The sequence below is a fragment of the Mesocricetus auratus genome, unplaced genomic scaffold, assembly GCF_017639785.1.
Source record: "Mesocricetus auratus isolate SY011 unplaced genomic scaffold, BCM_Maur_2.0 Super-Scaffold_100003, whole genome shotgun sequence".
NCBI classification, from domain to species: domain Eukaryota; kingdom Metazoa; phylum Chordata; class Mammalia; order Rodentia; family Cricetidae; genus Mesocricetus; species Mesocricetus auratus.
Window position 1 is genome coordinate 102266135 of NW_024429188.1, and position 24845 is coordinate 102290979.

General features: G+C 44.0%; 1 protein-coding gene across 1 annotated transcript; it reads right to left on the reverse strand.

Moving 5' to 3' along the window:
* Window positions 1-938: 938 nt before the first annotated feature.
* LOC121139872 (synaptonemal complex protein 3-like) lies at window positions 939-16378 on the reverse strand. The gene is made up of 9 exons (XM_040743896.1): window positions 16314-16378; window positions 8431-8570; window positions 7751-7814; window positions 7470-7504; window positions 5567-5684; window positions 4728-4827; window positions 3476-3574; window positions 1307-1411; window positions 939-1188 (listed from the first exon to the last, which is right to left on the reverse strand). Exons 2-9 carry the CDS (start codon window positions 8555-8557, stop codon window positions 1135-1137), a joined length of 702 nt encoding a protein of 233 aa, XP_040599830.1. The 5' UTR covers window positions 8558-8570; window positions 16314-16378; the 3' UTR covers window positions 939-1134.
* Window positions 16379-24845: the final 8467 nt, after the last annotated feature.

Genomic DNA, 24845 nt, shown 5'->3' on the forward strand with positions numbered 1-24845 from the left:
CAAATCTAGAAACAAAACTTTCAAATATTTGTTAACATTAATATTCAAGACTTTAAATTGCTATTCTAGGAAATTTATCTAGAAGGCAAGTATAACATCCTTAGACAATGAGAAGTAGCTATACTCATGATACATTTTTGTTTTTTTGAGACAGGGTTTCATTCTGTAGTCCTGGCTAGCCTGAAAATTGCTTAGGTAGATCAAGCTGGCCTTAACCTCAGAAATCTGCATGCCTCTTGAGTGCTGGGAGTAAAGGCGTGCACCACCATGTCCTGTCCTGATGATACATACTCCTAATCATTACTAAGGACAGTAACTGCATTTAATTGCAGAGCAATCCCAATAGCATTTGATGCCCCATAGAAATGAAATTCTTGAATATCTTAAAACTAGTACGTAGGCAGGTCATGGTGGTACACGCCTTTAATCCCAGCACTTGGGAAGCAGGCCAGGCAAGGCTGCATAGCAAGACCATGTCTCAACAAACAAAAACAAAATCAAAACGTATTATAAATTGTCAGCTTGATTACTGTCTTAACTGTTTAATTCCAAGATATGAACGCAAGCTCTTTAACACATTTTCTTAGAATGAGCTATGCACTTCAGTTCAGTATGGAAAATGGATTGGAGGGATTTTTCCTTAAATAACAGTGTAAACTAGGCATAATGGTGCCTACGTGTTGTCTCGGGTACTTTAGAGGCTGAGATGCAAGGACTACCTGAGCTTATATCTGAGTTCATTTTTTAGTTCAGTGTTAGACGCCATCATGGCAAACATTGTAAGACCCTGTCAGAAAAAGATATGAAATAAAACCAATGTAACTTTCTGTACCTGACCTGTGTGCTTTTGGGACTGATGTAATGAATATTAGAGTGAATATCCAAACAAATAATTTTATTGAAACAATTAACAATGTCACAAAGAAAAATTCACTGTATTATAACAAAAGAGTCAAAACCTTGACATACAGTAATAGTTGATACTCAACATAACTGGATTTTATTCAAAATAAAGTAGGACAAGGTGAACAGGTTAATGACTAAAGACCTTGCCATTTAAACTAGAATTTATCTGAAAGCTGACATTTGAATGTATCACTTAGGTTTAAGTTCCTTCTCCAAATATTCTTCCCATCAAAACAGCATGGACTGAAGAGACTGTCGAACATTAACCATCTCTTGCTGTTGCTATTTAAGGAAAAGAGATAGCAAACAAGTTTCTTAGTTCTGTGTCATTCATACATCATGAAATAAAATATTTCAGTGCTTTAATTAATTCACCTTTCCAATTTGAAACACAACTTACAGATTCTTTCATAATTTTTCTTCGCAGCTTATTCATTTCTTCTTTAAGTTCATTCCTGGTACTAAGAAACAGCATATCATTCTTCTTCTCCAAGTCTTCCAGATTCTAAACACAAAAAGCTAGTTTAATCCTATGACATTATTTTTCATCTCAAGTTCTAAATTTTAAAATAAAATTTCAAAATAATTTTAAATATTTAAGTAATATACATTATTTCAAGTAAAACACATTCTAATACCCAAATTCCTACTGTTAAGACACAAAATAACTTAGACATCAATCAAATACAATTATAGAAGATAAAATAGTACACTTTGCTCAAGAAATAGCTTTAGTGAATGTTAAGGTCAAGATGAGACTGGTACACGGGAGATTTGGGCACAGTATCATAAACTTTGCAAGCATCACTGGGAGAACTGAGAGCCCAAAATCTAGCATATGCAATATAGATTCTACTTAAAGACAAAAAGTCAATGTGACAATGAATTTACCAAAGGGAAAAATAATCTATAGTATGAGATCATTTTCAAGTCATTAATAGCAAAATACAAATTTTTGTTTTATAAGACAGTATATCACTTTATTGACCAGGCTACCCTCCAACTGTCCACCCATCTATCTTTAGCACTAATATTGTATGAATGTGATCTCCATTTAAAATGACAGTTTAAACCTTTCTTAATCATTTTCCCATAAGTTACCTATCACCAACCAATCGACAAGTACAATGTTAAGTACTATGGAGAAAACAAAAGAGGATAATACACAATCACTCTTTATTTTCAGAAAAATATAAACATCTAAACCAAAATAACACAAAAACTTTATATTGGGAATGAAAATGTGGCTTTCTGCACATATAAAGTAGAAAGTGGAAAATGGTTAGTTTACTTTACAAAGGAACTAATTTCAATAAATGAAAAGGAATTAAAAATATTTTATGAGGAAGAGTATGACCAGACAGCAGGTTCAGAGAAAACAATTATGTAGAGAGGTACATTAATGAGCAATTAGAATAAAGGTAACTTCAAAAGAGATTCATGTCATGAGAGTTCCTCAGAATACAGAACTGAAAGTGATAGATTAATAGGAAGGAAGACTTTTAAAAATACATGGCGAGACCTATGAAGGATGGACTGAAGAACAGAGAGACAGAGGAAATAGTGGAAGCAAAGGTTGATGAGAATGTTAAACAGTATAAGCTAGGATCTCAGCAACAGGAGTTAAATAATGAAGCACTGTGGAAATAAAAATGGTAAAACTATAGAAGTAACTGAATGTGAAAACACAGGCTATAGAGAAATTAAAAATTATACTAAACTTCCTCACTAACAATAATGTTTGGTGATATTATATGGAAGATGCCTTTATTGGTACCAAAAAACAAACTTTTCAGGGAATATTAGAGCAAACTGGCAATATCTGCAATTGGAAACACATAAAAAACTTTTGTGTAGAAATTATTTTAAGGTTCTTTAAAATATTTATTTTAAAACTATTGTTTATACATCAACTTACTAGCATGTACTTAATTCTCAAGGAATAAATTTTAAGATTTAACTGTTAAATCCTGGGCTAATATAGCTATAAATTGATAGTTATTTTAACCATTGGAAAAATTCTAAAAGTTGACATGCTAGGAAATACTTCCCTACTAAATTTCAAAACAAGGTTTAGTTTAATTTGGGTCCTTCCTGAGGTTGGAGAGATGACTCAGTAGGTAATAGCACTGGCTGCTGTCCCAGAGGACCTGGATTTTATTCCTAGCACCCACAAAGGCAGCACACAACTTTCTGTAACTCCAGTTCCGGGGAATCCTTTGCCCAACATCTTTAAAAAGTATTTATTTTGAGCCTTTCCTATTTAATATATACTAGGATTACAAAGACCATAGAAATAATATGGAGATTTTCTTTCCAGTTAAATAAAGAACAGTGACTAAACTTATATATGCAAATGTATGGCTATTAATACATGTGAAGTATATGTCTATGAAAAATTCACAACTTACCATCTTCTGTCTCAATTAACCACCATAAAACCATTAGAATTCTATAGATATAATTACCACATCAATTAGAAACAATTCAAAATGGAAATGATCTTATTCTTTTAAGGGAAAAAGTGCATCATATTTTTAAGAACATATTGTTAACATGCATAACATACCTTTAAGAACTGTTCATGTACATGTTTAATTGTTCTCAGTCTCTGGTTCTGAATAAGTCTACATTGTTGAAAAATCTTTTCTTCATGTTGAAAATCATTCTGCAAATACAAAAGGGAAAAGAGTATTAACAATCTGGTAAAAGTTGGTTGTTGTTGTGGGTCTCATACATGCAAGGCAAACACTTTCCTGAGCTACAGATCAATCTCTAAAACTTTAAATAAAAAAGTTATATTTTAAACTCAGAAAAACATTTTAAAATGACTGCCTTTAGCCAGGCAGTGGTGGTGCATGCCTTTAGTCCCAGCACTTGGGAGGCAGAGGCAGGTAGATCTCTGTGAGTTTGAGACCAGCCTGGTCTATAAGAGCTAGTTCCAGGAGAAACCCTGTCTCGAAAAACAAAACAAAACAAAACAACAAAATGACTACCTTTAATATTTTTCTTTCATAACTATTATGCCTAAGTTTTTAAATTTTTTTATTTAAATTAGAAACAAGCTTGCGTCACATGTCAATCCCAGCTCCCTCTCCCTCCCCTCCTCCCCCACCCCTCCCAGTTCCCCTCACCAGTCCTCCAACCCAATTCAGACTCCCATTCCCCAGGGAGGATGAGGCCCTTCATGGGAGATCTCCAGAGTCTATCATTTCGTTCAGGGCAGGGCCTAGCCCCTCCCCCAATAGTCCAGGCTGAGAGAGCATCCCTCATTGTGGGATGGGCACCCAAAGTCTATTTGTATACCAGGGATAAATACTGATCTACTACCCAAAGCCCCATAGATTTCCTAAGCCTCCTCACTGACACCCACGTTCAGAGGATCTGGATCAATCCTATGTTGGCCTCTCAGCCATCAGTCTGGGGTTCAAGATCTCCTCCTTGTTCACATCAGCTGTTTCTGTGGGTTTCACCAGCCCAGTATTGACCCTTTTGCTCATTACTCCTCCCTCTCTGTCTATGGGTTCAAGAATTTCAGTTCAGTGTTTAGCTGTGGGTGTCTGCCTCTGCTTCCATCAGTCACTGGATCCATTATGCCTAAGTTTAAGTTATTCTTGTACCACTAACATGTTATGAACCTCCTTCTTTATCTTCTTAAAATTACAGGCCATACAATGTAAGAAATAATTTTCAAGACGTTATTTATTCTAGGAGATTTCAATCTCTAAACAAGCCTGGGTTGTTCAAGCAAGTAACACAAGAATAGGTTCCCTATTCTTGTGATTTACTTATAATAGATTAATTATAATTGTGATACCAACCATTAGTTTTTCATGTTTTTCTCGAAATTTCTTAAAATCCAAATTCCATTGCTCAAACAGAGTCATAAATGACTGAGCAGAGTCTTCATTAAGCTTTGCCCTGTAAAACATATTACTGAATGATGTTACTTCTTACACTAGTATGAAAACAACATGCAAGACAAAGTTCAGTTGAGACACTATCATAATATAAAAAGGAAGTAATAGCAGTTTAAATATTTTGATGGAAAACTCAGGAGTAAAATTAGATTTATAGTGATTCCAGAAGTACTTTTTCCCAACATAATAGTCCCCTCTCATACAGTGTCTTTTGAAAACTATGGAAGTTTTATAATATATATCTATTTTCAAAATAATATCTCTAAATAGTTTATTTTTCTACAGAATATAGAGTCTTAAAAATATTAAATTATTTATAAGCAAAAAATATCACTAAGTTCTCCACTCTCCATTTTGGCACAGTCACAATTTAGTACAAAGCAAGTGCTAAATGTTTAACATATCCAAATTTACATTTCTCTACATCATTAGCCATGGTTAACTGTTATTACATTTTATTCATTAAACTTTATTCAACTAATTTCAAGAGTAAATATAAAATACAAAAAAAGTAATAAACCTCCTCAATTGTTACTTAAAGGAGAAAAACATAATCTTCACTGGGTTCTATGAAGCAATTCTATAAAGGTAGGAGGTCACAGAGGTACCTGCCTAGAGAAAACTCAAGTCAAATATTTTCACTAGACTCAAACAGAAGACTGCATTTTTTCTGAAGTGATTTACATCAATATATATTAAGAATTGGTACAAACATGGTTTTTTAAAAAAGAAATCCTTACACTGCATCTTCATGTGAGTTCCAAGCTTGTTGCATTTTCTGGTCAATTCCTTCAAAAGACATTCTGGTATTTGTTTCCATTCTTAGTCTCTTAGCATTAAGAGCACGGTTAATTTCACCTATATTAAAAATTAATGTTCATTAGAATTTAATGTTAAAGAAAATTACTTCATTCCCAAATATGCAAGTAATTATTAATTCAAATAATGTTCACTTATCAATAACAAAACATTTAAAAATAGTGTCAACATGATACAACTTTCATAGTTTGAACACCTAGGATTTTGGATTTTCTGACCAGGTCTGCTAAATCAGCAAATTCTATGAAAACATTCCAAATCCAAAACTCTGAAATCTTAAACATTTCTGGTCCCTATCATTTTAAATAACCATATGGTAATTAGTATAGTCTTAACTGAAGATGTTGTTAGAGATGACAAAAATGAACTAATAAACAAAGGGGAAGTATAGACTTTATGAGAAAATAATTAAGAAAAGGCTAACTATTCCTAACTTTATAATCATTCTACACTGGAAGGGTACATTTTCCTGAATTCTTGTTAGAAAGCATGAAATAAAATAGCTTATTAAAATATAATGTAAAAAGGTTAATTAAATTATTGAAATTATTTGTAAAAGGGATAGTGAATGAGAAGCTGGGGATGTAGTTGAGTTGGTAAACACTTACCTGGCATATCTTCTTCAGTATGCTTTGGTGGCTATTTACATTTCAGTAAGTCTTTATTAGGACATTTTACCACTATGTACAGTAAGCAGTTCATATAATTTATAATTTCAGCAGCTATATAAAATTGTTTCATTTAATAAATATATGAAAGAGGTATTTCAACAGCCATAATACATATATAAAACAACAGATTATAAAACATTTTATCTTGACACCACTAAATAAAGCACATCTTTCAAAAAATTGATTATGAGAGTAATTCTTAAAGGAGTCTAATGTTAACTGTTTTTGAAAGTGTATATGTATATGGGAGGGGGGTTTTGCTTTCATCTAGGTCTAGCCTGGTTCCCACTGAGTCCAAAAGTCAGCACGGGATCACCTTGGACTGGAGTTACAGATGGTTTGAGTCATCATGGGGGTGCTGGATATCAAACTGGATTCGTTTGGAAGATCAGCCAGTGATCTTAACCACTGAGCCATTTATCCACCACTTATTAACTCTTTTAAAAGAGTACTATCTTCTTCCTTGGTTGGGTTTGCCTATCCCTGTAATCCCAGCACCTGTGAGGTTAAGTCAGATGCTACACAGTGTTAATGCCAGCCTGTGTTACATGTGAGACTTTCTCAAAACAAACAAGTAAACAAACAAAAGTGAATATTCTCCCCCAATCAAGCTCATGTAACTGATCCTTAACATAGTTCTTAAAGCAAGATTTTTGTGTTCCGATTTTAAATCTCTATTGGCTATCCAATTTTCAACTTAGATTATAATTTATTAGAATGTAAACAGTGGCAAAGAGTTATATTAGAAGCTTCAATTTAAAAATGCCTACCCTAAAGAAAGGGATACAGTATAAATTCTAGGAAATAAACTGAATTTTAAAAACTGATATACAGAGTAAAAGAAGAAACTGTTATATAGAAATAGTGCATCACTTAGTCTGTTCAAAGAAGTATAAAAACTTTCCTATTTTCTTCTTCTGAAATTCCATGGGAGTCACATATTTCTGAAAGTGTCATTTTTACTTATCTCATCATGGAAAACTGTAAGGAAGACTATCTATGATGCTAAATCACAAATATTTATGAAAAATATTATAAATGAGAACAAAGTATTAAAAACCAGGCATATAATATACTGGTTAACACATATGTAAGTTATTACATGGTTTTAAATAATTTTATAAAATTTTTATAAATATCTCCAAAAACATACCTCCAAGTTTTCCAAGAATACACTCTACCTTTTCCCTATGAAGAAATCATATTTTAAAAAATATTAAAGCTGGCACTGTAGTTAGTAATACAGCATTTCCCAGGCATTCACAAAACCCCCTGTTGAATATCAAACAATGACAAACACTGTTTAACTAAGAGTTCATAAGATATAATAGTTTAGAAGAGGTAACAAATGTCAAGTATTTTATATATTATATAAACAAAGCAAACAATTCTTGAAGTACATTATTCAACAAAAAATTATTTTTAATATATTACCCCACATCTACAAACAGTTCTATAGGACTTTTCTTCCCATGTGAATCACTTGCTGAACTCAGTTCTGTTGACAAGAAAAAAAGAAAAATATTTTTGAAATTAAGCATACTATTTTAACAAATTGCAATGAGAGAGTATATTTGATGTTCTTTCAGACATTTTGACAACTTAAGCTTTGGTATGAGATATATAAATACAAAATTTTCTTTGAAGGTTAAATGAAGTTAAGCCATGATTCATGACTATAGGAACACATTTTGAAGACTTTCTAGGATAAGATTACATAGCAAGTTATGTGTTATTTATTGATCAACATGTTAGGACTTCCAAGCCATGACACACTACATGGATTTCTAGAACTTAGATATGAGGATATGGAGACCAGATGGTAGTAAAGTACACAGACTAACTCAACAAATTTTAAGTGTATTAGGTTCAAAACAAAAGAACTGAGGGACATTATCAATGGTCAACATTTGTTATCTTTACATTTTTTTTACATTGCAATTATTAGCATACACACACATCAATGTGGAGGTCAGAGGACAGCTTTCTGGAGTAGATTTTTTTTCCTTCTACTGTGTGGGTTCGGGGATCAAACTCAGGTTCTCTGGCTTGTACAGCAAACACTTTGACCCCCTGAGCTGGCTTGCCAGGCGCCAACATTTGACATCTTATACCTTGAGTATAGCTCCTCTGTGAAGCAATGAGCTCTGGCTCCTCATCCTCAAAGTTATACACTAGGGCTTCTTCCTCCATTGGTGTGCTCTCAGGCTCTTCAGAATCCCGTCTTGCATGGGGAAACATAGCTCTGTATTTTCTGTTTTAAAGCACAAGGAAAAATTCAAATCTCTCACACCACCTGATCCCAAAGGCATTATTAAATAAACTGAGAAAATTATCATAGAAAATTGAGATATTATTTGAATAAAGTATTAAGAGTTTTCTTTATTAGATCCAAAGTAAAAAAAAAAAAGGCAATCGTCACTGTAAAAAAAGAAGGGTGGTTTGCACCTATCCACTTGATGAGCTGAATTTTGGTCTCATTTTTGTAAATTCTTGATAAATTTGAACAAATATGCATGTTTGTAAGTCATTTCCAAAGTAAAATCTGCTGACAAAATAGATCACAAACATGCCAAAAATCTCCCCCTAGCAAAATAAATCTTAAAAGCTAAAATTGTACAACGCTGGGGATGCAGCTCCCAGGTGCAGTTCATGCCTGGCATTTAAGAAGCCCTAGGTTCCATCCACAGCACAACCCCACCTCTTGGGGTTGAGGGGGAAGTCTTGGTACTTGAAGATTGCAAAGACAGAAGATTACAAGTTTAAGGTCAAACCATTTTAAGCCATCTTAGGCTACAAGTAAGATCCTATCTTACAAAAACAAAACACTGAAAATGCTCAATGTGGAGGTGCATGCCTGTGATCCCAGAATTCAGGAAGTTTAAGTCAGAGAATCACCAGTTTTAATCCACCTTGATTATATAATAATAGCTCTGTTTCTCCCACTCTTTCTTGTTCTAGGCCATGCCCTCCCCATTTACTCCCTATACTCGATCCCCTTCTAGTTCCTTCTGTCTTTCCCTATCTCCCCCCATTTTGGTCCCCACCTGCTCTCCTTGCTGCTAACATCCATAGTCCTGAGCAAACTTATACAATAGTGGAGGAAAATGAAGAAGGGTCCTTGGGTTGTTTCTAATGGATTTGGGCCTGACCCCAGAAGTACAGAAGTATCCCCCAGGCCATTCCTGGCCTTTCAGACCCTACTGAGGACCACATCTCTTCCTCACCGTGCCAGCTCCCCAGCTCTACCAGGGCCCCCAGAACCTCGGCTTCCCTGGGCCCCTTGCCAGTCCTAGTCCTCTAACTCTTAACCCCAGTAGCACTGGGGCCCCACTCCCTACTTACCCCTAGCTTCTTCCTGTCGCTGAACTCCTTGCCTACATGCCTTTCGGTCCCTCAGTTTCTTTTCAATACTTCTAAGGACTCACATTCGATACTCAGTCTAGCCTGTTATTGCCCTTCTTGCCCCAGCCCCTCTCCAGCAACTCCATCCCTGCTAGCATCTTTCCAGCTCTCCTAACCTACAAGTTCCTCCTAACCCTCTAAGTCTTCCTTACACCTATACTCTCCCCAGTTCCACCTCACCTCATACACTCCCCCCATTTCTTCCGCACTCCTAAGTCCTCCCAGTAACCTCTCCCTGGCTCTTCTTCACCCCAACTTCTTCTTTGCTTCTATCTGCTTCCCAGTTCCTCCTCATCTCACCCCAACCCTCCCCAGTTCCTCCAAAGCTCCTCGTCACCCTTGCGCCCCATTCAGGTCCTCCTCCCTGAAAAGCACTCCTTGGCACCTTTTAATCCCCAGTGTCTCCACAGCACAACCCCCCTGCTTCAACTCCCCAAGTGTCTCCTCATTCCATTTCCTTCCTGTTCCCCATACCCCCTCAGCATCTTCTCACCTACAGTCCCTCCCAAGAGTGCACTCACATAGCTTATCCTTGCTCCTAGCCTTCCCCCAGCTCCTCCTTATCCATAACTTCTCTCCATCTCCTCCTAACCACCCAACTCATCCTCACCAATAGCTGTTTCTTTGCTTCTAGTCCCTCCTCAGTTACTACTCATCACATCTAGCTCTAAACTTCAACTTATCCTCAGCCTATCCCCTGCCTCACCATACCCCTCCCTAAACCCTCAGCACCCATGTCCTCCTTGCTCCTCACCTTTCCCCAGATCATCCTCATTCCTAGGTCCTCATCACCCCTAACCTGCCCTCAGTTTCTAATCCCCAGCTCTCATTCGCCCCTAACTTTCTCCTAGTATCTCCGAAGTTTGGCCTCCTTCCCATGGCTTCCTTAGTCCCTCAGCTTCCTCATCCCAACCCTGCTCTAGCTCCTAAATCCTAGCCCTTTCTCAGGTCCTCCATACCTCACCCTATATTTCCTCCTTGCTTCTCACCCCTTCCCAGGTCTTCCTAAGCCCTAACCGCTCCCCAGCTCCTCCTCACGCCTACAGCTTCAACATGCCCCAGTCCCTTCTCTTCCCAACTCATTATCCACTCTTTATTCCTTGTTCCTCCCAGCCCCTACACACTACATCCACTCCCCAAGTCTGAAGCCTCCCCTCCGCAGCTTCTATTCTTGCTCATCACCTCCATTAAGCCCCAACTCCTCCCCTATTTCCTCCTTGCTCCTCACCCCTCCCCAGGTCTTCCTCATTACTTTCTACCCAGTTCTCTTAGCCCTTCATTGCCCCAGCTCCTTTTCCTACTCCCTAGCCCTTCCTCAGGTCCTCCTTACCCCTGCCCCTCCCCAGTTTGGACATCCAGCTTCTCCTGTCCTCTCCCCAAATCCTCCTCACCCTGTATTCCTTCCTAGCTCCTCAGCCTTTTCTTCTCATCCTCAATTTCCTCCTATCTCCTCTGCTGGCTCCTCATCATCCTTATCCCCGAGGGAATGCCAACTGACCTCCAGCCCTTCCCTAGGTCTTTGTCCACACTCTAGCTTCCCTTTGCTTCTAGACCCCCTGCCCCCGGCCTCCCCCTCTCCAAGTTGCCATCTAAGCTTTCCTTCCTTCAACCTAGGCTTCAACCTCTTCAAGGCCCCTTACTTGGCAAGGTTCACCACCTCCATTTTCCCGTCACCTCCCCCCCCCCGCAGTACGAGGTCCGCGGCCGCTGCCTCCATTTTCCCGTCACCCTCAAGTACAGTATCTGCGGCCGCCTCCATTTTCCTGTCACCCCGAGCACGAGGTCCCCGGCCTCCTCCTCCTCCATTTTCCCGTCACCCCCGAGCACGAGGTCCCCAGCCTCCTCCTCCATTTTCCCGTCACCGCCCTCCAGGACGAGGTCCCCGGCCTCCTCCTCCATTTTCCTGTCACCCCCGAGCACGAGGTCCCCGGCCTCCTCCTCCATTTTCCCGTCACCCCCGAGCACGAGGTCCCCGGCCTCCTCCTCCATTTTCCTGTCACCCCCGAGCACGAGGTCTCTGGCCTCCTCCTCCATTTTCCCGTCACCCCCGAGCACGAGGTCCCCGGCCTCCTCCTCCATTTTCCTGTCACCACCCTCCAGGACGAGGTCCCCGGCCTCCTCCTCCATTTTCCCGTCACCACCCTCCTGGACGAGATCCCCAGCCTCCTCCTCCATTTTCCTGTCACAACCCTCCAGGACGAGGTCCCCGGCCTCCTCCTCCATTTTCCTGTCACCCCCGAGCACGAGGTCCCCGACCTCCTCCTCCATTTTCCTGTCACCACACTCCAGGACGAGGTCCCCGGCCTCCTCCTCCATTTTCCCGTCACCCCTGAGCACAAGGTCCCCGGCCTCCTCCTCCATTTTCCCGTCACCACCGAGCACGAGGTCCCCGGCCTCCTCCTCCATTTTCCCGTCACCGCCCTCTAGGACGAGGTCCATGGCCTCCTCCTCCTCCATTTTCCCATCACCCCCGAGCACGAGGTCCCCGGCCTCCTCCTCCATTTTCCTGTCACCACACTCCAGGACGAGGTCCCCGGCCTCCTCCTCCATTTTCCCGTCACCACACTCCACACTCCAGGACGAGGTCCCCGGGCTCCTCCTCCATTTTCCCGTCACAACCCTCCAGGACGAGGTACCCGGCCTCCTCCTCCATTTTCCCGTCACCACCCTCCAGGACGAGGTCCCCGGCCTCCTCCTCCATTTTCCCGTCACAACCCTCCAGCACGAGGTCCCCAGCCTCCTCCTCCATTTTCCTGTCACCACCCTCCAGGACGAGGTCCCCGGCCTCCTCCTCCATTTTCCCGTCACCACACTCCAGGACGAGGTCCCCGGCCTCCTCCTCCATTTTCCTGTCACCCCCGAGCACGAGGTCCCCGGCCTCCTCCTCCATTTTCCCGTCACCCCCGAGCACGAAGTCCCCGGCCTCCTCCTCCATTTTCCCGTCACCACACTCCAGGACGAGGTCCCCGGCCTCCTCCTCCATTTTCCCGTCACCACACTCCACACTCCAGGAGGAGGTCCCCGGCCTCCTCCTCCATTTTCCCGTCACCACCCTCCAGGACGAGGTCCCCGGCCTCCTCCTCCATTTTCCCGTCACCACCCTCCAGGACGAGGTCCCCGGCCTCCTCCTCCATTTTCCTGTCACCACACTCCAGGACGAGGTCCCCGGCCTCCTCCTCCATTTTCCCGTCACCACACTCCACACTCCAGGACGAGGTCCCCGGCCTCCTCCTCCATTTTCCCGTCACAACCCTCCAGCACGAGGTCCCCAGCCTCCTCCTCCATTTTTCCGTCACCACACTCCAGGACCGTTTTCCCATCACCACACTCCAGGATGAGGTCCCCAGCCTCCTCCTCCATTTTCCTGTCACCACCCTCCAGGACGAGGTCCCCGGCCTCCTCCTCCATTTTCCCGTCACCACACTCCAGGACGAGGTCCCCGGCCTCCTCCTCCATTTTCCTGTCACCCCCGAGCACGAGGTCCCCGGCCTCCTCCATTTTCCCGTCACCCCCGAGCACGAGGTCCCCGGCCTCCTCCTCCATTTTCCTGTCACCCCCGAGCACGAGGTCTCTGGCCTCCTCCTCCATTTTCCCGTCACCCCCGAGCATGAGGTCCCCGGCCTCCTCCTCCATTTTCCTGTCACCACCCTCCAGGACGAGGTCCCCGGCCTCCTCCTCCATTTTCCTGTCACCACCCTCCTGGACGAGATCCCCGGCCTCCTCCTCCATTTTCCCGTCACAACCCTCCAGGACGAGGTCCCCGGCCTCCTCCTCCATTTTCCTGTCACCCCCGAGCACGAGGTCCCCGACCTCCTCCTCCATTTTCCCGTCACCACACTCCAGGACCGTTTTCCCATCACCACCCTCCAGGACGAGGTCCCCGGCCTCCTCCTCCATTTTCCCGTCACAACCCTCCAGGACGAGGTCCCCGGCCACCTCCTCCATTTTCCCATCACCCCCGAGCACGAGGTCCCCGGCCTCCTCCTCCATTTTCCTGTCACCACCCTCCAGGACGAGGTCCCCGGCCTCCTCCTCCATTTTCCCGTCACCACACTCCAGGACGAGGTCCCCGGCCTCCTCCTCCATTTTCCTGTCACCCCCGAGCACGAGGTCCCCGGCCTCCTCCATTTTCCCGTCACCCCCGAGCACGAGGTCCCCGGCCTCCTCCTCCATTTTCCTGTCACCCCCGAGCACGAGGTCTCTGGCCTCCTCCTCCATTTTCCCGTCACCCCCGAGCACGAGGTCCCCGGCCTCCTCCTCCATTTTCCTGTCACCACCCTCCAGGACGAGGTCCCCGGCCTCCTCCTCCATTTTCCTGTCACCACCCTCCTGGACGAGATCCCCGGCCTCCTCCTCCATTTTCCTGTCACAACCCTCCAGGACGAGGTCCCCGGCCTCCTCCTCCATTTTCCTGTCACCCCCGAGCACGAGGTCCCCGACCTCCTCCTCCATTTTCCCGTCACCACACTCCAGGACCGTTTTCCCATCACCACCCTCCAGGACGAGGTCCCCGGCCTCCTCCTCCATTTTCCCGTCACAACCCTCCAGGACGAGGTCCCCGGCCACCTCCTCCATTTTCCCATCACCCCCGAGCACGAGGTCCCCGGCCTCCTCCTCCATTTTCCCGTCACCACCCTCCAGGACGAGGTCCCCAGCCTCCTCCTCCATTTTCCCGTCACAACCCTCCAGCACGAGGTCCCCGGCCTCCTCCTCCATTTTCCCGTCACAACCCTCCAGCACGAGGTCCCCGGCCTCCTCCTCCATTTTCCCATCACCACACTCCAGGACGAGGTCCCCGGCCTCCTCCTCCATTTTCCCGTCACCACACTCCAGGACGAGGTCCCCGGCCTCCTCCTCCATTTTCCCGTCACAACCCTCCAGCACGAGGTCCCCGGCCTCCTCCTCCATTTTCCCGTCACCGCCCTCTAGGACGAGGTCCATGGCCTCCTCCTCCTCCATTTTCCCATCACCCCCGAGCACGAGGTCCCCGGCCTCCTCCTCCATTTTCCCGTCACCACCCTCCAGGACGAGGTCCCCGGCCTCCTCCTCCATTTTCCCATCACCCCCGAGCACGAGGTCCCCGGCCTCCTCCTCCATTTTCCCGTCACCACACTCCAGGACGAGGTCCCCGGCCTCCTCCTCCATTTTCCCGTCACCACACTCCACACTCCAGAACGAGGTCCCCGGGCTCCTCCTCCATTTTCCCGTCACAACCCTCCAGGACGAGGTCCCCGGCCTCCTCCTCCATTTTCCCGTCACCACCCTCCAGGACGAGGTCCCCGGCCTCCTCCTCCATTTTCCCGTCACAACCCTCCAGCACGAGGTCCCCAGCCTCCTCCTCCATTTTCCCGTCACCGCCCTCTAGGACGAGGTCCATGGACTCCTCCTCCTCCATTTTCCCGTCACCCCCGAGCACGAGGTCCCCGGCCTCCTCCTCCTCCATTTTCCCGTCACCCCCGAGCACGAGGTCCCTGGCCTCCTCCTCCATTTTCCCGTCACCACACTCCAGGACCGTTTTCCCATCACCACACTCCAGGACGAGGTCCCCAGCCTCCTCCTCCATTTTCCCGTCACAACCCTCCAGGACGAGGTCCCAGGCCTCCTCCTCCATTTTCCTGTCACCACACTCCAGGACGAGGTCCCCGGCCTCCTCCTCCATTTTCCCGTCACCACACTCCAGGACGAGGTCCCCGGCCTCCTCCTCCATTTTCCCGTCACAACCCTCCAGCACGAGGTCCCCGGCCTCCTCCTCCATTTTCCCGTCACCGCCCTCTAGGACGAGGTCCATGGCCTCCTCCTCCTCCATTTTCCCATCACCCCCGAGCACGAGGTCCCCGGCCTCCTCCTCCATTTTCCCGTCACCACCCTCCAGGACGAGGTCCCCGGCCTCCTCCTCCATTTTCCCGTCACAACCCTCCAGGACGAGGTCCCCGGCCTCCTCCTCCATTTTCCCGTCACCGCCCTCTAGGACGAGGTCCATGGCCTCCTCCTCCTCCATTTTCCCGTCACCCCCGAGCACGAGGTCCCCGGCCTCCTCCTCCATTTTCCCGTCACCCCCGAGCACGAGGTCCCCGGCCTCCTCCTCCTCCATTTTCCCATCACCACTGAGCACGAGGTCCCCGGCCTCCTCCTCCATTTTCCCGTCACTGCCCTCTAGGACGAGGTCCCCGGCCCCGAAAGCGCCAATGGACGATTTTCCTCACAGGTAAAATGGCGCCCAGACCCCGCCCTCCCTCGAGGGGATGCACTGCCCCCGCCTCACACTGCTCCTCCTCACACTCGTCCCGTCCTTGTCACACTCATCTCTTCTTACACCTCCTCACACTCGTCCCGTCCTTGTCACTCCTCCTCACACTCGTCCCGTCCTTGTCACTCCTCCTCACACTCGTCCCGTCCTTCTAACCCCTCCTCACACTCGTCCCGTCCTTGTCACACTCATCTCTTCTCACACCCGTCCTGTCCTCTTCACACCTCCTCACACTCGTCCCATCCTTTTCACCCCCCTCACACTCATCCCTTCTCACACCCCCTCCTCACACTCATCCCTTCCTCCTTCCTAAACTAAACCGGGTTTGCCGTTCCAACAAGTTACCACATTCACAACTCTGGTCTGCACTCAGGTCTGCTCCAGCTGACGGCTCTGCTTCAATGCTGCTGGCACCTCTGAGGCAACTGAATTTAAACAGAAGTCTCAACCAAGAGCCAAATTGATTGGCTGAATGCTGTGCGCATGTGTGTTTGGATTACTAGGCTCTTTTGCAAGTGCGGAAATAATCTCCAAGGGGGCGGGACATCCGGTGGTGGGGCGGTTCCTTGAGGGACACGGCTTGTATATAGGTGGTGGCTGCTCGTATAAGGGACAGGGTTTTATGTGCAGGAGATGGGCTCCATATTCCAGGGGTGGGAATGTGGGAAGGGGCAGGGTAAAGCAAGCATGCAAGGGGAGGAACTTGGGTAACATGGGTTGATACAAGGCAAGGTATAGCGAATCAGGAAGGGACAAGTTGCGGTGTGCAAATGTGAGCCGTTAACCAGCCCATTAGAATCTTTTTTTAAAATTACATTTATTTGTGCGTGGGGCATACATACAGCACTTATGTGTAGGTTACAGGACAACTTAGTGGATTCTGTACTTTCCATCCATAATTTGGGTCCCTGTGATCCAAGTAAGGTACTCAGGCCTAGCATCAGAAACTTTTACCTTAAAACAATTTCTAATAATCGAATAAGGGCCTATGGCTTCTCTGAAAATAGATTTTGTGTCTTCCAATAGTATAAGTCACTGGTGGAGAAGACGACATGAACTATGAATAGGAAAGGATTCAACTTGACTTTTCCCCTTGGCGCAACTCTAAGAATTATTTCCCCTTTCCCTGGGCTAAGGTAGCAGCTTAGGGAAGCTCATATATATATACCCTGCTTAGATGGCAGGGGCCCTGCAGCTGAACATTTCTTTCCCAGTTCCCAGATAACCATTTAGACTCTTAATATTAATAGCAAACTTTTTGAACTATTAGCTCAGGCTTATTATTACCTAGCTGTTACAACTTAAATTAATCCATTGTTATTAGTCTATATTTTACCATGAGGCTTGTGACTTGTTACCTCACATCTTGTTTCTCCAGCAGCTACTCCCATCTGCCATACTGCCTTCTTTCTCTCTACATCTCTGTTTGGATTTCCCACCTAGCTATATTCTGCACAAAACAGGTTTATTCATCAACAAATAAAAGCAACACATATTTGCAGCATATAGGAATTCCACACAGAGAACAGGATCATGACATTGGGACCACGAGAAGTAGTCAAGCCACCAAAGGAACCTGAAGTGAGCATTCTGGAGCAGGAGCAGCAAGAAAGGTCAATTTCCTCCAACAGGGTTGAGAGAACAGTCACATGTTTGGATTCTTTGGGCATCATGGCTGGGCCAAAATAATCTGGGCACCTCCAACAGACTAAACTTACCTCTGGACATGTTCAGATCAGACAATACTTTTGTTTTTCCTTTTTGGTGGTGTCATTGGTGTGCCTCCAAAGTACACAATAGCAATCAGTCAGAGGCGGATTTTCCCAGGGCCCTGGGATATATCAGATTGTGCACCCCTAGAAGACTTCTCCAACTGGTGCACTTTTCCCTGCTCCTGGGAGTCCCCTAAGTGTTAGAATCCAGTCTCTGCGGATCTTACTGAGGCCTTCAGCATATTATAGAAAACCCGCTCGAGATGATCAGAATTTGATCTCCTTGATGGCGAATCCTATGGAAAATTATCCAATGCTATTCTAGGAACCTGAGTTCAGGACACCCCAGTTAACTTAGCTTTTGTTAAATTGTCTGCTTATGCAAACCTACCCCTTCCAGCTAACTACTTATCTTAGCTTCTGTTCAACTGATTGCTTGCAGCAACCCCCACCACAACTCCCACCCTACAGCTGCTGAGCAAGATACCAGTATGTGCTTGCTGTCTTTACATGCTTGCTGTCTTTACATGCTTGCTGTCTTTACAAAAACCCTTACCCTAAACACTCAATGCTACATTTGGGTCTGGAATACCTAAGTGTAATTCCAGCCAGTTGGAACAAAGACTTTCAATTGGCTAAAGCTATATCTGAGTGGTCATTTCTGGTGGGCTCCCCATAACAGTGTATGTTCTAAAACGTGTGTGTGTGTGTGTGTGTGTGTGTGTGTGTTTTGATATTAGGATAACATCATTAAAATGAAGAATGAACATAAGTTAAAAAGCCAGAACATTTCCGTCCTCTATGTGTAACTCATTATTATGTGGTATCATTAGATTTCTTAATTCTGCTATTTAAATCTATGGGGAAATGGTATTTCTAGGAGTCTTTTTTATTTCTCTAACCATGCACACTTTTGTTTCTAAAACCTTTTTGTGGCCATATGCTTACCTACTTCCTCAAAATACCTGCTTGTGCCTTTTGTATTTAAAAATCAGTTACTGTTATACTTCTTACTGATTAATAGGTCTTATTTCTATTTTCTTACAGTTCTTGTGAGGAAACCCAGGTCTCAGGCTGTCTCCCATCTACAAATTGGTGCCTGGTCCAGTTGTCATCAGAGAGGCATCATCCAGTGACTGATGGAGGCAGATGTAGAGACCCAAAGTCAAACATTAGGTGGAGTTAGGAAATCCTGCAGAGGAGGAAGAGGAGAAAGGACTATAGGAGCCAAAGGGGTCAAGGATACCACAAGAAAACCCACACAGTCAACTAAGCTGGGCTCATGGAGGCTTGCAGAGACTGAACCAACAACCAGGTAACCTGCATATATGTCACAGTTGTTCCTGTGGGACTAGTGGGAGCAGGGGCTGTCTCTGACTCTTTTACTGGCTTTTGGGACCCTACTCCTCATACTGTGTCTCCTTGCCCAGCCTTAGTACATGGAGACTGCTTAGTCTTACTGCACCTTGACAATGCCATGTTTTGTTGATACTCATCCTGGATGGAGAGAGAAGAGGAAGGGGTTTGGGGGTGAAATGTGAAAAGCAGGGAGAGGGATTGGGAGGGGAAGATACAGGGAAACTGCAGCATGAATGTAAAATGAATAGATGAACTTAAAAAAAGAATTAGTATAAATTCACTCTGTAATTTAAAAGTACATAGTGACCAAAGAATAAATTGTTATCAAAAGAATGTACTGTTAGAATCCAGCTACTGCTCAGGCCACAATACCTAGCATAGACTTTCTCCTTTTGTAGATACAGGCAGGCATCCTCAGGAGATATAATCTTTGAGTAACAGAGTTGCATATGCCAAAATCTCTCACCTGGAGAAGTGAGTTTACATTAAAGGGGGTTATTGTGGCTACATATCCTCCTGCCTACCCCTTCCTTGCCTCCTGCATGGGGGCCAGAGAGCTTGGCTATAGGCCTGTACTGTGAAACCTCCTCCATCCTCTAAAATGTATAAGAGGCTTACACATCTGCCATGTATGTCCTGATTTTTCCCTTCACAGTACCTGCTATGTTATATGTTTCTAGTGCTAGGGCCCTGAACTCTCCTCAGCATCCCTACCATACTGCTGGCTAGATGTCTTTCTACGGCAATTATAACTTTTAAATAAACTCCCGCCGGGCGTTGGTGGCACATGCCTTTAATCCCAGCACTTGGGAGGCAGAGGCAGGCAGATCTCTGTGAGTTCGACGCCAGCCTGGTCTACAGAGCGAGTTCCAGGACAGCCTCCAAAACAATACAGAGAAACCCTGTCTCGAAAAACCAAACCAAAACAAAACAAAACAATAAAATAAACTCCTTACTTGCCAATAATCCTCTTCCCAGGGTCCCTCTTGAGTCATATACTCTATCTCAAACCTATCATTATCACAAAGCTACATTGCTGAGGCCCGTAAACCTTGGTATTGTTTTTAATTTTAAATATTGCTGATGTGAAAATTCTAGTGGTTTCTAAATGTCCAGCCATCCTTGAATTCATGGAGTAGACTACTTTGGTCACAGAGAGAACTTTGAAGAACAACTGAAATAACTGAAATTAGTTTGCTGGTTTTGTTTCTGTTTCTCACTAGCCACAATAAATCTTGTTATTTTATGTCCTACTTGATGCCAGCTTGGTTCCTAGAACTTTTGATGACCTCAGTAAATTAATTAGACAGTATTAGATTAGCAGTGATTTTTTTCCACAATTTTTTTATCTCATGAGTGAGTAGTTACTCTTTATTTTCCAACCCTATTCCCTGAGTCATTATTTGCATACTTTTTTATATATTTGGAAACAACTTTATAAATAATCTTGTTCCTACTGTTGGCTTTTGAGACAGGATCTTATGCAACCCCGACTAGCCTCAAACTCTCTATGTAGCTGAGAAAAATTTTGATCTTCTGGTTGTTCATCAAAAACCTGTGGAGCAGACCCTAATATTGGCTCCCAATTTCATAAGAGAAAGCTGAATTTTACAGCGTTACATCCAGAAGCTAGAGAGGATGCCTCCAGAGTATGAGAAAACACATATGCTACTGCTATCTGGAGAGAAAATAGCCTGAAGAAACACGTATGGTGGGGGAATCGGAATTCTAGCTTCCTTCTCTCCTTTTAACAGGCTAGAAAACCAGGAGTAAGTTATGCCACTTTACCCTTGGATATTCTTATTGATAAAACACGAGTCTTGGTCCAGACAATCATCTTGTTTTTTGTTTTGTTTTGGTTGTTTGGGAGTGTTTGTCTGTTTTCGATACAAGGCTTCCATGTGTAATCTTGGGTGTCCTGGACCTCACTCTGTAGGCCACGCTGGCATTAAAGGCATGTGCCACCATCACCTGGCTAAGACAGTCATTTTGAAAGTCTCTCTGCAGGCCTTGTGGGTTTGGGGACTTCATGCTCAGAACAGGCAACATTGGCAACATTCCTTCTGCAGCATACACCAGTTTAGCTTTTGCTCCCTCCCAAATTCATGTTGCAACTTAGCCAGAAATGTAATGGTATGAAGACTGGGTCCTTTGTGGAGTGATTTAACTCATGAGGGTAGAACCTTTGTGACTGGGACTAAGTTGTGCTTAGAAAAAGGCTTGATGAGGGGGAAAACATTACCATTCTGCCTCCAGCATTTGAGATCCTGATTGTCCACCTCTCCAGAAGGCACATTATTGGAGGTGCTGTGTCAGAAGCAGAACAGCCCTTAATAGACAACTGTACTGCTAGTGAATCCCGCTTAGGATCTTCAGACCCCAGGCATGCAATGAAAGAAATTTCTATTCTTCAAACATGATCCAGTCTCACCTATTCTGGTATATTAGGACAAATGGATTATGGCACATTCTGACCAGCTATAGAATTGCACTGGAACTAATTATCCTGAGGCTTTAAAGCATCCGGAGACAGCTTACTACTTAATAATTTTTGTACTAAAAATATCATTAGATAAATTAGTCTATGAATATTTTATGATTCTGTTGTCCATTGTGATCACTATGAAATTTCTAGTTAAGTGTAGATTCTATAGAGACAAAAAGGTCAAAAGTAAAAAACAAAACTTTTCAATTTTCTAGATAGACCTTAACTGCTTGGAACCTACCCCATGATTTGGGTCCCTTACATGATTACAGACTAACTTCTAATTTGGTCCTGGTGCCTCACCCTAAATAGAATGTCTCAAGAAGGACCTGGCATTATAAATTTTGTTATCTCAAAATAGTTATCTAGCTGCTTTCTTGAACTCTGTTAAAATCTAATCCCACTCAAATGACCCAAGAGGTAAGGACAGATAAATTTACTCAACTGTTATAAAAGGGTCCATCCCTTCTCAGAGGAACAATTCTTTCTCTGAGATTTGCCCACTGCATTCCTTCCACAATTGTCTCTCCTTCTTTAAAAATATATATTTAATCAGTGGATTTTATTTTTATAAAGATTTCTTTTGTTTTATGTGTATGAGTGTTTTGCCTGCATGGATGTCTGTGTGCCACTTTTGTGCCTGATGGCCACAGAGGTCAGATGAGAGTATTGGATTACCTAGAACTAGAGTTACAAATGGTTGTGAGCTACCATGTAGGTGCTGGGAAATAGCGCCAGGTACCACTGGAAGACCAACAAGTGCTCTTAACTGCTGAGCCATTTCCTCAACCCATGATGTATGTTCATAACAACCTTGCAGGAATAGCACAGAAGACAGACAAACATGTGTTTGCACGATGGGCGGTGGTGGCGCATGCCTTTAATCCCAACACTCGAGAGGCAGAAGCAGGTGGATCTCCAAGAGTTCGAGGACAGCCTGGTCTACAGAGAGAGTTCTAGGACACACTCTAAAGCTACACAGAGAAACCTTGTCTCAAAAAACCCCAAATTATTTGCATGTAATACCACAAAAATATAGTGAATAAAATAGAATCTACTCTATGATAAGCACTATTTACTTGCTATCAATAAAAAGTTTGTTATTTTAAAATCCAAATGCTGGCACTCTCCAGAAAATTTTCACGGGTTTATTGATTTATTTTTTATATTTGTTTATTTTATGTGTACAGGTGTTTTGTCTGCATGTGCATGTGAGTACCACATGGAATCCTGGTGCCTACAGAGGTCAGAAGAGGGCATTGGATCCCCTGCGACTGCAGTAATAAGAGTGCTGTGAGCCATCATATGGATGCTGGAACACCAGTCGGTGCTCTTAAGCACTGAGCCATGTGTCTAACCCACAGTTTCATTTATAATAATTATGAAGTTGAACAGTTGAAACTTGTGCGGTAGCATTCTGATTTGCATTTCTGCTTTACAGTCAGCATTTATATTAAAATTTCTTTTTTTTTTTTTGGTTTTACGAGACAGGGTTTCTCTGTATTGTTTTGGAGGCTGTCGGTCCAGCCTGGCCTTGAACTCACAGAGATCCTCCTGCCTCTGCCTCCCGAGTGCTGGGATTAAAGGCGTGCGCCACCACCGCCCAGCTATATTAAAATATCTTACAAACATGAAAAGACTGGAACTGCTGCTGATTTCCCTCTCCTATTTTTCACGAAGCAAGTCATACATGTATGTACCTTTTGACCCCATGGGGGGGATATCTAACATTCAGAACTACTGATAACAAGCTAAGGAAAAAGTATGACAATGAAACTTTTCCCTTCATAGTAGATTCTAGAGACATTCGCTACATACATAGCATGCTAACTCAATAGCTTTCGGCATAACTGTTACATGTTTGGCGCAGAAAGCACACACGTCCGTAACTTCCAAAGATGTACCAGATAGACTTCAAAATCCATTTCTGTTTTGAGATTCGGAGCAGTTTCTCTTAGCAGAAGTTCAGCGGCACAGCACCAGGCCTGTGATGATAAAACTGCTCAAGAGAGAGGTTGTGGTAGCCAGTTCTTTCCTTAGGTTTAACCTTTACCATCAAGGAAGTAAAAAATCGGCAATTCAGCACGCAGACATGGCCTTGACAATGGCCCAGTTCAGAGTGTTCTCGACCTGTGAAATGCTTTCTTTAGGGAAGAGTTTAACAAACAAGGAAAGGGCCTCTTGCAACTATCTCTTGGGGGTATGGGACATAAGGATGGATGGAATCATTCTGACTGATATGGAAATAGAGAAATACAATTAAAACCTCCCCAAGACAAAGGTGCTGAGGCAATATGAAGGAAAAAATCCCTGATTTATATAAACTATTAGTGACACTTGGTAGTCAATAGCTGGGTTTCCCACTAATAACAGTGATTGGAAGACAAAAAAGTCATGCAAGCATTATTGAGGAAAGTTGACATGACAGAAGTGATTACTTCTGCCCAGTTTGACAGGCTGTAAAGGACTGTTCACTGGAGAGGAAAGAAAGATTGATTCAGCAAGAGACTTAGCTTTGGTATGAATCTTTAGTGATCTTGCTCTGCTCCATCATAGATTGTAATTTTTTAGTATAATATGTTTTTAATTCTTGAAAATTTCCTAAATGCATCTGATGTATTTTGATCATATTCAGCCCTATTCTTCCCTGTAACTCTCTCTAGGTCCATCCCTTATGCTCTCAAACCCTCTCAAATTCATGTCTACTTTAAAAAATCTAGTTACCCTCCTAATGTGGGAAACACAGTGAGTCCAATTTGTGTTGCCCATATACCCATGGATGTAGGGAGGGGTATCCACTAGAGCATGATTGACACATTAGAGGCCACATCCTTAAAGAAACAACTCTAACAACTATCAACCACCAATAGTTCCTCAGCTGGGGGCAGAGGCTCATGAGCCTGTCTGCAACCATAGTGGAATGTTGACTGGCTTGATTTTATACGTGTCTTGTGCAGGCAACCACATCTTTTGTGAACTCATGAGTGCAGTTGTTTTGTCATGTCCAGAACATAATGTTTTGTCCTACTCCTCCCTGACCTCTGTCCCTACAATCTTTTTGCCATCTCTTCCATGATTGTCCCTGAGCCTTAGGCAGAGGGAGTGGGCTGGATAGTTTTATGTCAGCTTGACACAAGCTAAGGTCATCTGAGAGGAGGGAGCCTCAATCAAGAAAATGTCCCCTATAAAGAGGGCCTAAGCCCTCCCCCAAATGATGTGATGGACTTTGATGGTCCCCAGGGAGGGTCTCACTATCCTTGGGGAGTGGGTGGGGGTGGGCTGTGGGGGTCAGTGGGGAGCATGGGAGGATGGGAGGGCAAG

Coding starts and splice junctions, on each gene's coding strand:
- LOC121139872 (XM_040743896.1), bottom strand. CDS start 8,557: ATGTTTCCCCATGCAAGACGGGATTCTGAAGAGCCTGAGAGCACACCA. Junction 4,828..5,566: donor AACTCACATGAAGATGCAGT/GTAAGGATTTCT, acceptor TATGTTTTACAG/GGCAAAGCTTAATGAAGACT. Junction 1,189..1,306: donor GAAAAATTATGAAAGAATCT/GTAAGTTGTGTT, acceptor TTCCTTAAATAG/CAACAGCAAGAGATGGTTAA.